Genomic DNA, 12,531 nt, shown 5'->3' with positions numbered 1-12,531 from the left:
ACCAAGCTAACAACGCTGCCTTGTAGCTCAGGCCAGGCAAGCGGGAGGATCATCGAGGTTCGCGGGAGGCCTCCAAGTCAGGCCTCCAACCAAACTGGATCTGAAGGACTCTAATAGAGGGTGCACGAACGAACGTTCCCTCAGAAAGGCTCATTCGAGTGAACAACGACACCAGGGAATGCTCAAGAATTGTCATGATGTAACTGCCAATGCTCTGCTTTGCAGTTGCCATGCATGTTTCGGTAATTGCCATGCTGCATCTAGGGGTGTCATGCTACACACTAGGTCGTTCTTTAGGGAGGGTGTACTGGAGCGAACAATTGCACCCTTCTCTGGGAGGGTGCATGTGAGGGAACAATTGCGTCGTTCTCAAGGAAGGTGCGTGGGAACAAACAGTGTGCCCCGTAACCTTCGCTAGAAAAACCATCCCATGAAACATCAGCTTTATATAAGATTTCCCAAACTAAATAATGTGCGAATCTCTCCTGCCTTGCTTGCTTTCCTGCTTCCAAATCTTTTTTCCTCGAATACGCATAGCATGCATATCAATATATCATTCATTACCTGCTTCCAAATCCGGCTCCTTTGGTGGAGGCTGGCTGGCGCTGACGAGTCAAATCCTCGGACATCGTTGTCTCTAACTAGAAAGGTATACTACTACTACTGGTCCACATTCCTGCCATTAATTCTCACTTACCAGGTGGACCAAACGATGTTATGTTGGTGGCATGACAGCAATGGAGCGAGAGCAGAGAAACAAACTCAGATAAAACGGGAAGCAGAGTTACGTTGCTCCATGGTTCAAGACGAAGAAGAAGAGGCAAAATTAAGCAAGTAGATCGAGTCAAGAGTCAGCGCTCCTGCTCACCGGGTCGGACGCAGTGGCCAAAAGAAAAGAAAGATAGAAATTGCACATGCCAACAGTGAGCTCATCTCCTGTTTCCCCATGTGAAACGCGCCGGCTGACCGCGACCCTGCGTCTCTTCTTCTGCGTTACCACGCGCGGCTGCGTAGAGAAGCATCCGATCGGATCGGCCATAGGCCTTGTCACTGGTCGATGCCCAGTTGCCCGCCCGGCCGGCCGGCGATCCACTTTCCGGGTACCAAAACAACGACGCTCGGCTCGACTCGAGCCTGTCCTGTCCAAGCCAGTGGGCAGTAGGCGCCATGGCACTAGAAAGACATACGCATGTGAACAAACATGCGCAGCTCCCGCCTCCGTCCGATCCGATCCGGCCCGACCACATGGCTCCGCTCGAGAGTCGAGACAAAGCCTGGGGCACTCTTGCTGACTCATACACACCCACACCCCGTACGCACGTACGTTGCCATGTCACCGTACCTTTGCTTTTTCTATATCCATCTACGCCAATAATACACACACCAAGTGGCCCCTAAACACCAACGGAATGGACCAATAATAGCACTAGTACGTAGTACCACCACTTGGACACTCACAAGTCAGCAAGTCACACGGCTCATGGCCACACTCCCATGCACCCATCTCTTCTCACCAACCGCCAGATGACCAACCAGAGGTCATCGCGCACGCACATACTACTATATGGCATGCATCTACACCCCATTGTCCATCGAGAGGCTGTCGATCGATTTCGGGGAGAAATAAATAAAAGCTTGGCCAGACCAAGACCATCTGACCCGTAACCACATCCCATACGCATGCGGCCATATGGAGGAGCACCCATCGCTCACTCACTCGCCATGTGCATCCTCCATGTCCATCCACTCTATATAAGCCCGCACTATTCCGTCTACCTACCTAGCCCGCGGCCAGCCAGCTAGTCGTGTCAGCATCCGCGCAAGTCCTACCTAGCCGCAAGATCCAGCCACCCGCCGTCCGTCCGTCGGGGGATGGCCGGCGCCGGCGAGGAGTTCATGGCGGGGGTGTGGGCGGAGGTGCCGGTGCGGGTGGACTGGGCGGCCGTGGCGGCGCAATGCGCGTGGGCCGGCGCGCAGGCGCGGGCGTTCCTGGTGGTGCCGGCCATCCGGCTGCTGGTGGTCCTGTCGCTGGCCATGACGGTCATGATCCTGCTCGAGAAGATATTCGTGGCCGCCGTGTGCTTCGCGGCCAAGGCCTTCGGGCACCGGCCCGAGCGCCGGTACCAGTGGCGGCCGATCGCGGCAGGCGCTGCTGCCGCGGCCAGGGGGGACGAGGAGGCCGGCCTCGTCGTCGGCGGCGGCGGCAGCGCGGCGTTCCCCGTGGTGCTGGTGCAGATCCCCATGTACAACGAGCGGGAGGTGAGCTCTCATTAGGAAAATGTTGATCGTTTTTTACCGGCGGCAAGCTGGTGCTGGTGTGGTGGGATTTGTTTACTGATTTGTTTTGTTGGGTGTGGTTGGATCGGATCCGATGGAATGAATGGGATGAAGGTGTACAAGCTGTCGATCGGGGCGGCATGTGCGCTGGAGTGGCCGTCGGACCGCGTGGTGATCCAGGTGCTGGACGACTCCACCGACCCCGCTGTAAAGGTACGTATGCAATCAATCCATCCATCCATCCATCCATCCGCCGCGCATCTAGCTCCTCTGCTCGCCGCTGCAAAAGCCGTGATAATTCACATTATTCCCCTACGTACGTACGTGTACGTGCGTGCGTGCATGTTCCATCATCGCCTGCTCGCTCCTTGTTTTCTCCGTCCTACATGCACAGTTTCCACCCAGTGTGGTGTGGCCGGCCGGCGGCGTCGTTTCGTTGCTGGCACTGGCACTGGCACTGCCGCGCTGGCAGCGTGGCAGGCACCACGTACACTCAGCTCACACGGGTGACATGGACGCCCGACCCGGCCGGCCTGGCGTTTCGATCCTAGTCCTACCATCGGCTGGTTTTGTTCGCAACGTGGACTGCCAGTTGCCAGATGAGATGCCGGCCGTGATAAGTGCGGATGAAGGAGTGGTTGGCCGATCGGCTTGTTTGCTAGCTAGTGAGAGCCAGGCAGTGAGCGGAGCCCGTGACTGACAAGCGTACGTGTTTGCTGACCTGCATAAAGCTAGGTAAAAACTATTCCCGCGATTTATTTTTGGCAAAAAACACATGTTCTTTTTTGACACGAAAAACACTGTCGCTCCTTTATTTCTGTGGATCGATCGCCCCATACCGAGTCCTGCACACGGACATGGCTCGCGGGCAAGCAGAAGCAGTGGGCAACAACATGCACATGCATGTGCACACAATCAATTCCAGCGGCAGCCGGCCGGAGCATCCCACCGCCATGCGTGAAGAGAATCCCGGCCTTGTCTAAAGCCGAAACCGGCGCGGCAGTCCGGCATGGAGCGATGGCAGCGTCTTCCTGGCTCCGGCAGACGCGCCAAACTTGCCACTTAGCTACTCAGTCGCCGCCGGCCGATGATTTGTACGTACTCACTACTCCGCCGGCGCCGCTCCGCTCTGCCATGCCATGCCATCTGGTCTTGCCATTCACTTCCGCTATAGTAAATTCTTTTTCGCCACAGAATTTAACAAGTTTTATTCCTCAAGTAGTAGTATATATAGAGTCGGGTTAATGGCCTTACGTACAGGTCATGGCACACATATTATATTCTCTTTTGGCATGATACTACCCAGCACGGCCAGAAGCCCAGAACATGACACACATGTTCCCGATCATGCCGTCGAAAATGCTATGCCCCGACCTATAACTAACTATAGAATATAGAATATGTACCCGGTGGCCATGTGAGCGATCGAGCAACGTGAGGAGGAGGCGTGACAGTGGGTTAGGTTAGGTGGCTCGGCCGGATCCAAGTTTGATCCATGGAGGAACCGCTGATAATGACACCACCCCCGTAGCATCTGCTGCCACTGCAAGGCCCGAAGCACGTGGGAGTAGAGCACCTTGATTGGTTGGCTAGTGGTAGGGTCAGCCAGGCAGCAGGAGTACGTATAAAGCAAGCATGTAGCATGTTCTTCTTATCTTGCTCCATGCATCCACGGTGACTGGCCTCTCTGGTCAGGTCAACGCCTCCCTCTTCCCTTTTATTTTCACACCCTCTACAAAAAGTAGAAAAGGTGAGAGACTTTACACGCTACAGTAAGTAGTACTCATCGTTTGACGGCGTTGCCTCGTGCGTGTAGCACGTGGGCTTGGTAGTGCGCCGCGTAGCTGGCACGACGCTCTTTGCTTGTCGCGTTCGGGGTACCGGATTCCAGGCATGGTGACTCCAAACATGTGGTGATCATGTGTGCGGCGTAGCTTGCTAGCTAGCTAGCGCGCACTCCTGTTTTGTTGCATTCGGGGCGCCGGATTCCAACATTATATTGGCGACCATGTTCGTGGATTCGTTCCTGGCGGGATATATCCATCACGCGCACTTTGGTGCCATCGCCGAGCTGGCCGTTGGAGGGGTTCATGGTGTGTTTGGTACAGTGCATGGAGGATGCATGAGCTCAAATTCCGTACTCAATCCGTTTTTGAGTGTTTTGTAGCCCAAATACGCTCGTAGCATGCATGAAGAGAGAACACCACAGCATCGTTCGCTGGTCCATATGCATGAGCGAAGTAAGCCACGGCGTGTTTCAAAAAATGTTTAGAGTTTGCAAATTTGTGTAAAATTTTGAATGATATTGAGTTTTTTAAACTTTTTTTTTCAAGTTTTCAGAAAATGTCCAGAATTTTAAAAATTTCTTATATTTTCAAAAAATGATCAAAATTCCAGAATTTTATTTTTTGAAAACTTTTCAAAATTTAAAATTCTGTCTAAATTTACATAAAATGTTTAAAGTTTTATTCACGTTTTAAAAAATTGTTCACATAATTGGAAAAATTTCTTCACTCTTTTTATAAAAGAACTGATTGCTATAGTACCATTGACATGTCTAAACAGATGCAACCTGCTAAACAGAGTCTCAACTTAGCATGTTCCAGCACACACCCTGCCAAACAACACAAATGCATATACTCAACATGTCTACACTCAACATATATCAGAGGAGAACAACCATGCTAGGTTGAGAATGCTACCAAACACACCCTTTGTTTCATCCACAAGACTATCCGGTTTACGAGGCAAAAACAATACTACTAAGGACTGCAATACCCAACAACTGTTCGCTGGCCAGGATGGCATCTGCAAACACCGCGGCTAGCAGTTTTAGTGTTTGGAGATGGCATTTTTGACAAAAAATCATGGAATTTTTTTATTTTAGTGCATTTTTCATCAGAAAATTACCACCGTCAGATCTTGATCATATGGCTATGAGGGGGTTCTCTGCGGTTTTCCTCCTGCGAAATTGTCGCCAGATAACATTAGGGTACTACTAAACAACATGGTTTATTTGAGGGCAACCGTGCATAACAGCCTCCAACTCTCAAGGAGAAACGGTGATATCTTTTTGAGGAGAAAAAAAAAGGAGAAACGGTGATATGGCCATGTGCATACCCTATTTTTTTGAAAAAAAAATATTTTTTCGAAAAGGGGACTCCCCGGCCTCTGCATCAGAACGATGCATACGGCCATCTTATTAAAGCAAATAAATAAGTTCCAACAAGGTCTCAAAGTCTCCAAATGAAAAGTAAAAATAAGCTCACACAGAGCCATAAAGGGCTAGAAACACAAACTAGCCAAATAAGATCGCCAAAACCGGCTGACAAAAGAGAGATAGGTAAACTAATTGCCTATCCTATTACATGATCGCCATCCAAACCGGTTGAAGATATCCCGAGCTACCATCTCCCAGCGGATAGATCCAGTAACCAAACGCTCCCTGGCCTCCGTCGGAGTGAGTAGCGACCACGAACGGATCAACGCCGTGGCTCTGAAAATAACCTGCAAAAAATGAATGTGTGTTGTCCTGTTAAAAACCAAATCATTTCTGCAATTCCAGAGCACCCACAACAAGGCGCAGACTCCTACACGGATATGTCTCGCTAACTCGGGCTCTACCCCGTTAAGCCACGTTCCAAATAACGTGTTGACAGAACTCGGTGGAGTAATATTAAAAGCAATATGGACCGTCCTCCATAAAACTTTGGCTAGTGGGCAATCAAGAAAAAGGTGCTTGATCGTCTCATCCCGATCACAGAAACTACACCTAGTAGGTCCTGTCCAATTACGCTTTGTCAAGTTGTCCTTGGTTAAAATAACTTGTTTATGGACAAACCACATAAACACTTTGATTTTTAAAGGGACTTTGACAGCCCAAACATGTTTGGAACTAGGAATCGAGCTTGAATTGATAACATCAACATACATTGATTTAACTGTAAATACTCCAGACCTAGTAAGCTTCCAGCATAATTCATCGGGTTGTTGGGAAAGCTGAAAAAAATATATATATGAAAATGAGATTAGTTTTCATTTTTTTTACAGAGAAAATGCCTAAATTTTAATTTCCCCCGGTATTAAAATTTAGGACAGTTGTACATGCAGCCTTGAACCTTTGAAAAGGCATGAGTGAGTGTTTCCTGAATCCTGCTACAGAGTCTTGGACAGCAGATCACCCCAACTGCACAATGCCAAATGAAACTGATCGTATTTTCTGCTCCATTTTTATCAGGATTTGGTGGAGATCGAGTGCCAGAGGTGGAAGGGCAAGGGCGTGAACATCAAGTACGAGGTGAGGGGGAACCGCAAGGGGTACAAGGCCGGCGCGCTCAAGGAGGGGCTCAAGCACGACTACGTGCAGGAGTGCGAGTTCATCGCCATGTTCGACGCCGACTTCCAGCCCGAGTCCGACTTCCTCCTGCGCACCGTCCCCTTCCTCGTGCACAACCCCGACATCGCCCTCGTCCAGACCCGCTGGAAGTTCGGTCAGTCCTCCTGCACTCTGTTCGTTGTTCAGCAACAAACACACTTTTCTGAAAATATCTGTATCTCTTTCTACTGTTTGTTGTGCAGTCAACTCGGATGAGTGTTTGCTGACGAGGTTCCAGGAGATGTCTCTGGACTACCATTTCAAGTTCGAGCAGGAGGCCGGGTCCATAGTCTACTCGTTTTTCGGCTTCAACGGTACGTGCACTCGGTTTCATCATCATGTAGATAGCTCAACTGCTCAAGCATCCAAATGAGCACGAAGAGTGAGTGAACCATTGGGGATTTCTGCATCTTATAGGGACCGCCGGTGTCTGGAGGATATCGGCGATCGACGATGCCGGGGGGTGGAAGGACCGGACGACGGTGGAGGACATGGACCTGGCTGTTCGCACCGCGCTCAAGGGCTGGAAGTTCGTGTATGTCGGCGCCGTGAAAGTAAGCCAAAAATAATGCAACTTTTTTTTAAACTTTCTTCTCTATCAGAATTCAGAAATAACCAAACCCATCAAGAAAAAAATTCTAACGATGCTCGGATCTGTGCGTGGTTAGGTCAGGAGTGAGCTGCCAAGCACATTCAAGGCGTACCGGTTCCAGCAGCACAGGTGGTCATGTGGACCAGCGAACCTGTTCAAGAAAATGTTGGTAGAGATTCTAGAGAGCAAGGTCTGCATTTCTGTACCTAATAAGGGAGGACGCATCACCACCACACGCACCATCTTATTGACTGACATTTAATTTTGTTTGTGCAGAAAGTGTCGTTTTGGAGCAAGCTTCACCTCTTGTACGATTTCTTCTTTGTTGGGAAGATTGCTGCTCATACGGTGACGTTCATCTACTACTGCTTCGCGATCCCGCTGTCCGTTTTCTTCCCTGAGATTCAGATTCCTCTCTGGGGCGTGGTCTACGTTCCGACCGTTATCACCCTCTGCAAGGCTCTCGGATCACCAAGGTAACACCACACGTTTCCAGACTGAACTTTCAGAATAACACGTATCGTTTGTTACATTCAGTTGACACTAGAAAGCCCCTCTTTCAGTTCATTTCATCTGGTGATCCTCTGGGTCCTCTTTGAGAATGTGATGTCGTTGCACCGGATAAGAGCCGCGATAACTGGTCTTCTAGACGCTGGACGAGTCAATGAGTGGGTTGTCACCGAGAAATTGGGAGATGCCAACAAGACGAAGCCAGCCACGGAAGTATTAGATGCTGTGAAGGTGATAGATGTCGAGCTAACGACGCCCCTAGTGCCGAAGCTCAAGAAGAGAAGAATAAGATTATGGGACAAGTAAGCAACTCGAAGCTAATACAGTGCATTAAAATATATACTACTTCGGATTACTGCATACAAACTACCGATTTGCGCGTTTCTAGCTTTGTCGAATAATGCCTGATGTGTGCCTTCTTTTTATCAGGTACAACTGCTCAGAGATTTTTGTTGGAACCTGCATAGTTATATGTGGTTTCTACGATTTGTTTTACGCAAACAAAGGGTACTACATCTACCTCTTCATTCAAGGCCTAGCATTCCTCGTCGTCGGTTTTGAGTATATCGGCATACGCCCTCCCACTCCCAGCGCCTAATAGGCTGCCATGCCATTCATGGAGCTGATACGCATGGTTACGACAAACCTCGTGGAAGTAAAGCCCCTGTCATGCACATATCGACATCAGAACATAGCGATATACAGAGAATTTTGCCTTGGCCACGGTCAGATTTGATCCAACCATTAATTCTTTATTACTGCCGACAAGGCGATCGAAATAGCATGGTAGTTCATCAGTTAATAACATGCAGTATTTACTGAAGCATCATGACAGAAAGATGCATTCAACACCTGGAAGAAATAACACAAGTTGTAAATTAAATAACATGCTCTGCCTATTACTTACTGTAGATTCTCCAAATTTTATATGCCAATGTACTTACTGATGTAGCTTGCTCAGAATAGAGGATGATCAGCAGCAGTTTGTGCAGTTGTGTTGTGTAGTATGACGAAACATGTAAATGTACATTGTTGCTCAACGCCATTTAATTATAACTCTGTCAAATTCAGACAGGCCTTGGAATGCAGTAACGAAAATTTGGACTGATGTTGGAATGCAGTCAAAATTCAGGCATGTAGCCTTGCAAGCAAAAGTAAAGCTGTGGTATAACCTTTTACTCAAAGTGGGTGGATGGATCTACAGCAGCCATTTCTACTGCTACTTGTGAGGAGAAGTAGTGATGCCGATTGACGCAACATGTATGTCAGTTGAGACAATCAGTCGGAAATGGAAAATGTTGAGACTTCAGACTTGGCAACGGCATATACAAACAAATTTTCCAAAATAAATTTCTGTTAGCATCATGACAAGTTCATTTGGACAACACGAAAACAAAGAGGTTCGACCCAATCGTCATGGTTGGCCTCTTTAATATCTTGCATAGATGTGAAGATTTTGGTGATATTTGCAGCAAACATATATGGCATGATTCTTTCACAAAAATATATATACCGCATGATTTCCATTCTTATACTTCATTTGGAGCCACATGGCCACCCTTTTTCTTTTGAAAATAAATAAATATTTTTTTCAAGTCTAACCAAATAAATAAATAATTGCACCCCAACAAAAAAAACCATGGTTAAATTTCAAGGTTTCCCCCAAAACTGGGCTGCTTTTAGGCTTTCGGCCATATTTTCCATCTAGGATTTATGCGGGGAGCCTGTCCTCGCCGCTGGAACGGGTGGCCCAGTAAACTTTCCGATCGCTCTGTTTGCCAGGAGTGCTTGCCCGCTCGCTATTTTGGCTTCACTCATTTTTCACGAACTTTGACCGCTGGCTTAAAAAACAAATCACACGCATTAAAATGAGCCTGTACATTTGAATCTTTCACTGATTTGAAAAAATTCATGAAATTGACTAAATGCTTGATTATTTTTTAGAAAGCTATTGGATTTGAAAAAAAAATCCGGGAATTAAAAAATTGCACGAATGCGAAAAAAGTTCATGATATTTTTGGGGAAATTTGAAAAATGTGCGCATATTCAAAACCATCATGAATTTGATTTTTTTGTGATATTTAAAAATAAAATAGAAGAAACCAAAAATGGAAACGAAAAAATCCAACCAAATCCCTTGATGGGAAAACCAGAGAAATGTAAACAATTAGATGAAACCCCGCAAATTTTTTTTAGATGGAAACATGGAAAGCAAAAACACCGAATGGAGGAACATTCTAGAATGTCCCCGAACCAGGAAAGACGGGACTGGTTCCAGTTACATGGCTGACCCACTAAAAGAAGACTAGTTAGCTCTACCCGAACGCCAGGACTATATCTCGCTTGTGGTAGATAGATCCTTCCGTCTCACCTCAAACTTTCTTCTCCCCCTGTTGTAGCTGGGCCTTTTTGTTTGTTCATTTTGTTTAGATCGCTCTATATTTGAGACGGCTGGTCGTTGTTTTGCGCGGTGCACGTACAGGTTTAGTCTTTTTTTTCTTTTTCATTTTCTTTCGGTTTTATCTGTTACTTCATCGTTTTTTAAATTTCCTGTTTTTTATTTCACAAGTTTTCTTTGTTTTCTTTTCGGTTTTCACTTGTTTTTTTATTTTTTGTTTCTTTCTTGGGTATCACTTGTTTTATACTTTTCTTTTCGTTTTTTTTAAATTTTTTCTTTTGCTTCTTTCATGGTTTTTATCGGTTTTCTTAATTTTTATTTGTTTCTTTTTCGGCTTTGTCTGTTCCCATTCTTTAGCATTGCTTTCTTTGGTTTTCATTTCCTTTCTTCGATTTTCTTAGTTTATTTTTCGATTTTCATCATTTTTGTTTTTGTTTAACACATGTCACCTTTTTCAGTACACATTCGACATTTTTTGCATACATTGCAATTTTTTTATATACATGTTTCACATTTTTGGAAACATATATTTTTTATGTCTACTTTTCTCCATACACATTATAGTTTTTTGGTATATATATAATACAGTTGTTAATACATTTTAACATTTTTATACACAAGGTTAAAACATTTTGAATACATGATTACATTTTTCCAATACAACATTTTGACATTAAATGCTTGATAGCATTTTGCAAGTACAAGATTAACATTTTCCGAAAAAACAGTTAATATTGTTTTTATATACATTTAAGATTTTCAAATGCTTTATTAACTTTTTTCCAAAAACAAGATATTTGTATTACATGGTTAACTTTTTTATGCATATATAATATTTTTAAATGCTTGATTTTTTTACAATAATTGTTTAACTTTTTTTAAATCCATGATCAACATTTTTTATACAGATTTAAAAAAATTAAAGGCCTGATTAATATTTTAAAATTGTTTTTTATTTTTTAGATGCTTGATTAATATTTTCTAAAATACATGATAAGCTTTTTTCATACACATTGTATTTTGTTGTGTACATGAGAAACATTTTCTCAATACACATTTACATTTAAAAAATGCTTGGTTTACATTTTTTATCATATATTTTATGTAAAGTGTTTTCTGTAACGTAATTATTCAGAATATTTGAGAGTATAAACAAAAGTGAAAATAGAAGCAAAAAAAAAAACCAAAAAGTGATAGAAAAACGAGTCTGTGTTCTCCCATGCGCCTTGGCCGGTCGATCTCATGCCGTCTTCAGGCGAGGCTTCCCATTGTCCCATGTGAAGCGAGACATAGAGGCGGCCGTGCCCGAAGTGCTTAATAGCATTTGCGACATCTCATTCATCTAGGCTTGCTAGCAATACTAGCTAAATACACGTGCGTTGCGTGATCAAAAACAAATATGTAAGGTTCCGTCTCCCCTCGTCCTACCTTCCGCTTTACGTGATCCTTCCTCCCCAACCTGTCTTGTTTCCCATCACCTATTTTTTTCTTGCCTTATATGGTTTATTAGACTATCAAATAAGTGCTGATACAATTTGCAATTACTCCCTCCATTTCTTTGTCAACATCATCTTTAACCCAGTTGACCAAAAAAAGTCTTACTTTGCCCAAAGATAAGAAGCAGCTAGAAAGGATGTTGAGAGAGCATTTGGAGATTTGCAGACACATTTTGCAGTTGTTCGTGGACCTCCTAAGCAATGTGATCCGGAGACCTTGTGAAAGGTGAGGACCTGTTTTGTGATCATGCACAACATGACCATGGAGAATGAGGGTGAGGATGCTGCCGCAACTCTTGAATTTGAGAACATGGATGATCCTATCGAACTTCTCGACCAAAATCCGACCACATTTGAAGAATTTGTTCAAATGCATCAATAAATTCGGCATCGAGCAACTCACGAGCAACTGAAAGAAGATCTGATTTGAACTTTTTAAAGTTCGAACTACCACTGCATTTAAACATTTAAACTAATTTAGACTATATATGCGGCTATTTGTACGTGCGGACTTAAAGATTTCTTTAAGGTCGGATATATGCAGGTAACGTTGGATGACTGGCTCCCACATCCATGTTCGTGAACATGGATGCATGAAGTAATTTACGTGTCAGCGTTGGAGATACCCTAAGGCTCATACAACCAATAACCACAACGTACACAGGCCACCAGGAAACTAACGCAAACAATCGCGCTGGACAAAGAAACACCACCGAGCCTACGCCCTACAGTTTGCAAGAATTTTACAGCAATTAATGTGTGGTCGAGAACTTAGATGTGACATAGTCAATTCTCATTTATTCTCATCTAAAATGACAATGAGCAAATCCGTTTCAGTGAATGCTTTAAATCACAGCACACATCAGGAATCCCAGAGAATTGA

At 45.0% G+C, this 12,531-nt stretch overlaps 1 protein-coding gene across 1 annotated transcript; it reads left to right on the top strand.

Annotated features, from left to right (window-relative positions):
* Positions 1-1,699: 1,699 nt before the first annotated feature.
* Positions 1,700-8,828, top strand: LOC109762679 (probable glucomannan 4-beta-mannosyltransferase 11). The gene is made up of 9 exons (XM_020321554.4): positions 1,700-2,259; positions 2,392-2,490; positions 6,515-6,767; positions 6,856-6,966; positions 7,070-7,206; positions 7,321-7,434; positions 7,521-7,720; positions 7,808-8,056; positions 8,184-8,828. Exons 1-9 carry the CDS (start codon positions 1,873-1,875, stop codon positions 8,350-8,352), a joined length of 1,719 nt encoding a protein of 572 aa, XP_020177143.1. The 5' UTR covers positions 1,700-1,872; the 3' UTR covers positions 8,353-8,828.
* Positions 8,829-12,531: the final 3,703 nt, after the last annotated feature.

This window comes from Aegilops tauschii, chromosome 3 (genome assembly GCF_002575655.3).
Source record: "Aegilops tauschii subsp. strangulata cultivar AL8/78 chromosome 3, Aet v6.0, whole genome shotgun sequence".
NCBI classification, from domain to species: Eukaryota; Viridiplantae; Streptophyta; class Magnoliopsida; order Poales; family Poaceae; genus Aegilops; species Aegilops tauschii.
The sequence above is the reverse complement of the archived record's forward strand: the minus strand, read 5'-3'. Positions and strand labels throughout refer to the sequence as shown.

Excerpts from the sequence above, each read along its gene's own strand:
- LOC109762679 (XM_020321554.4), top strand. The coding sequence starts at position 1,873 with ATGGCCGGCGCCGGCGAGGAGTTCATGGCGGGGGTGTGGGCGGAGGTG. Across the intron at positions 7,207-7,320 it reads TGTATGTCGGCGCCGTGAAA|GTCAGGAGTGAGCTGCCAAG; the intron begins GTAAGCCAAAAA and ends GTGCGTGGTTAG. Across the intron at positions 7,435-7,520 it reads TAGAGATTCTAGAGAGCAAG|AAAGTGTCGTTTTGGAGCAA; the intron begins GTCTGCATTTCT and ends TTGTTTGTGCAG.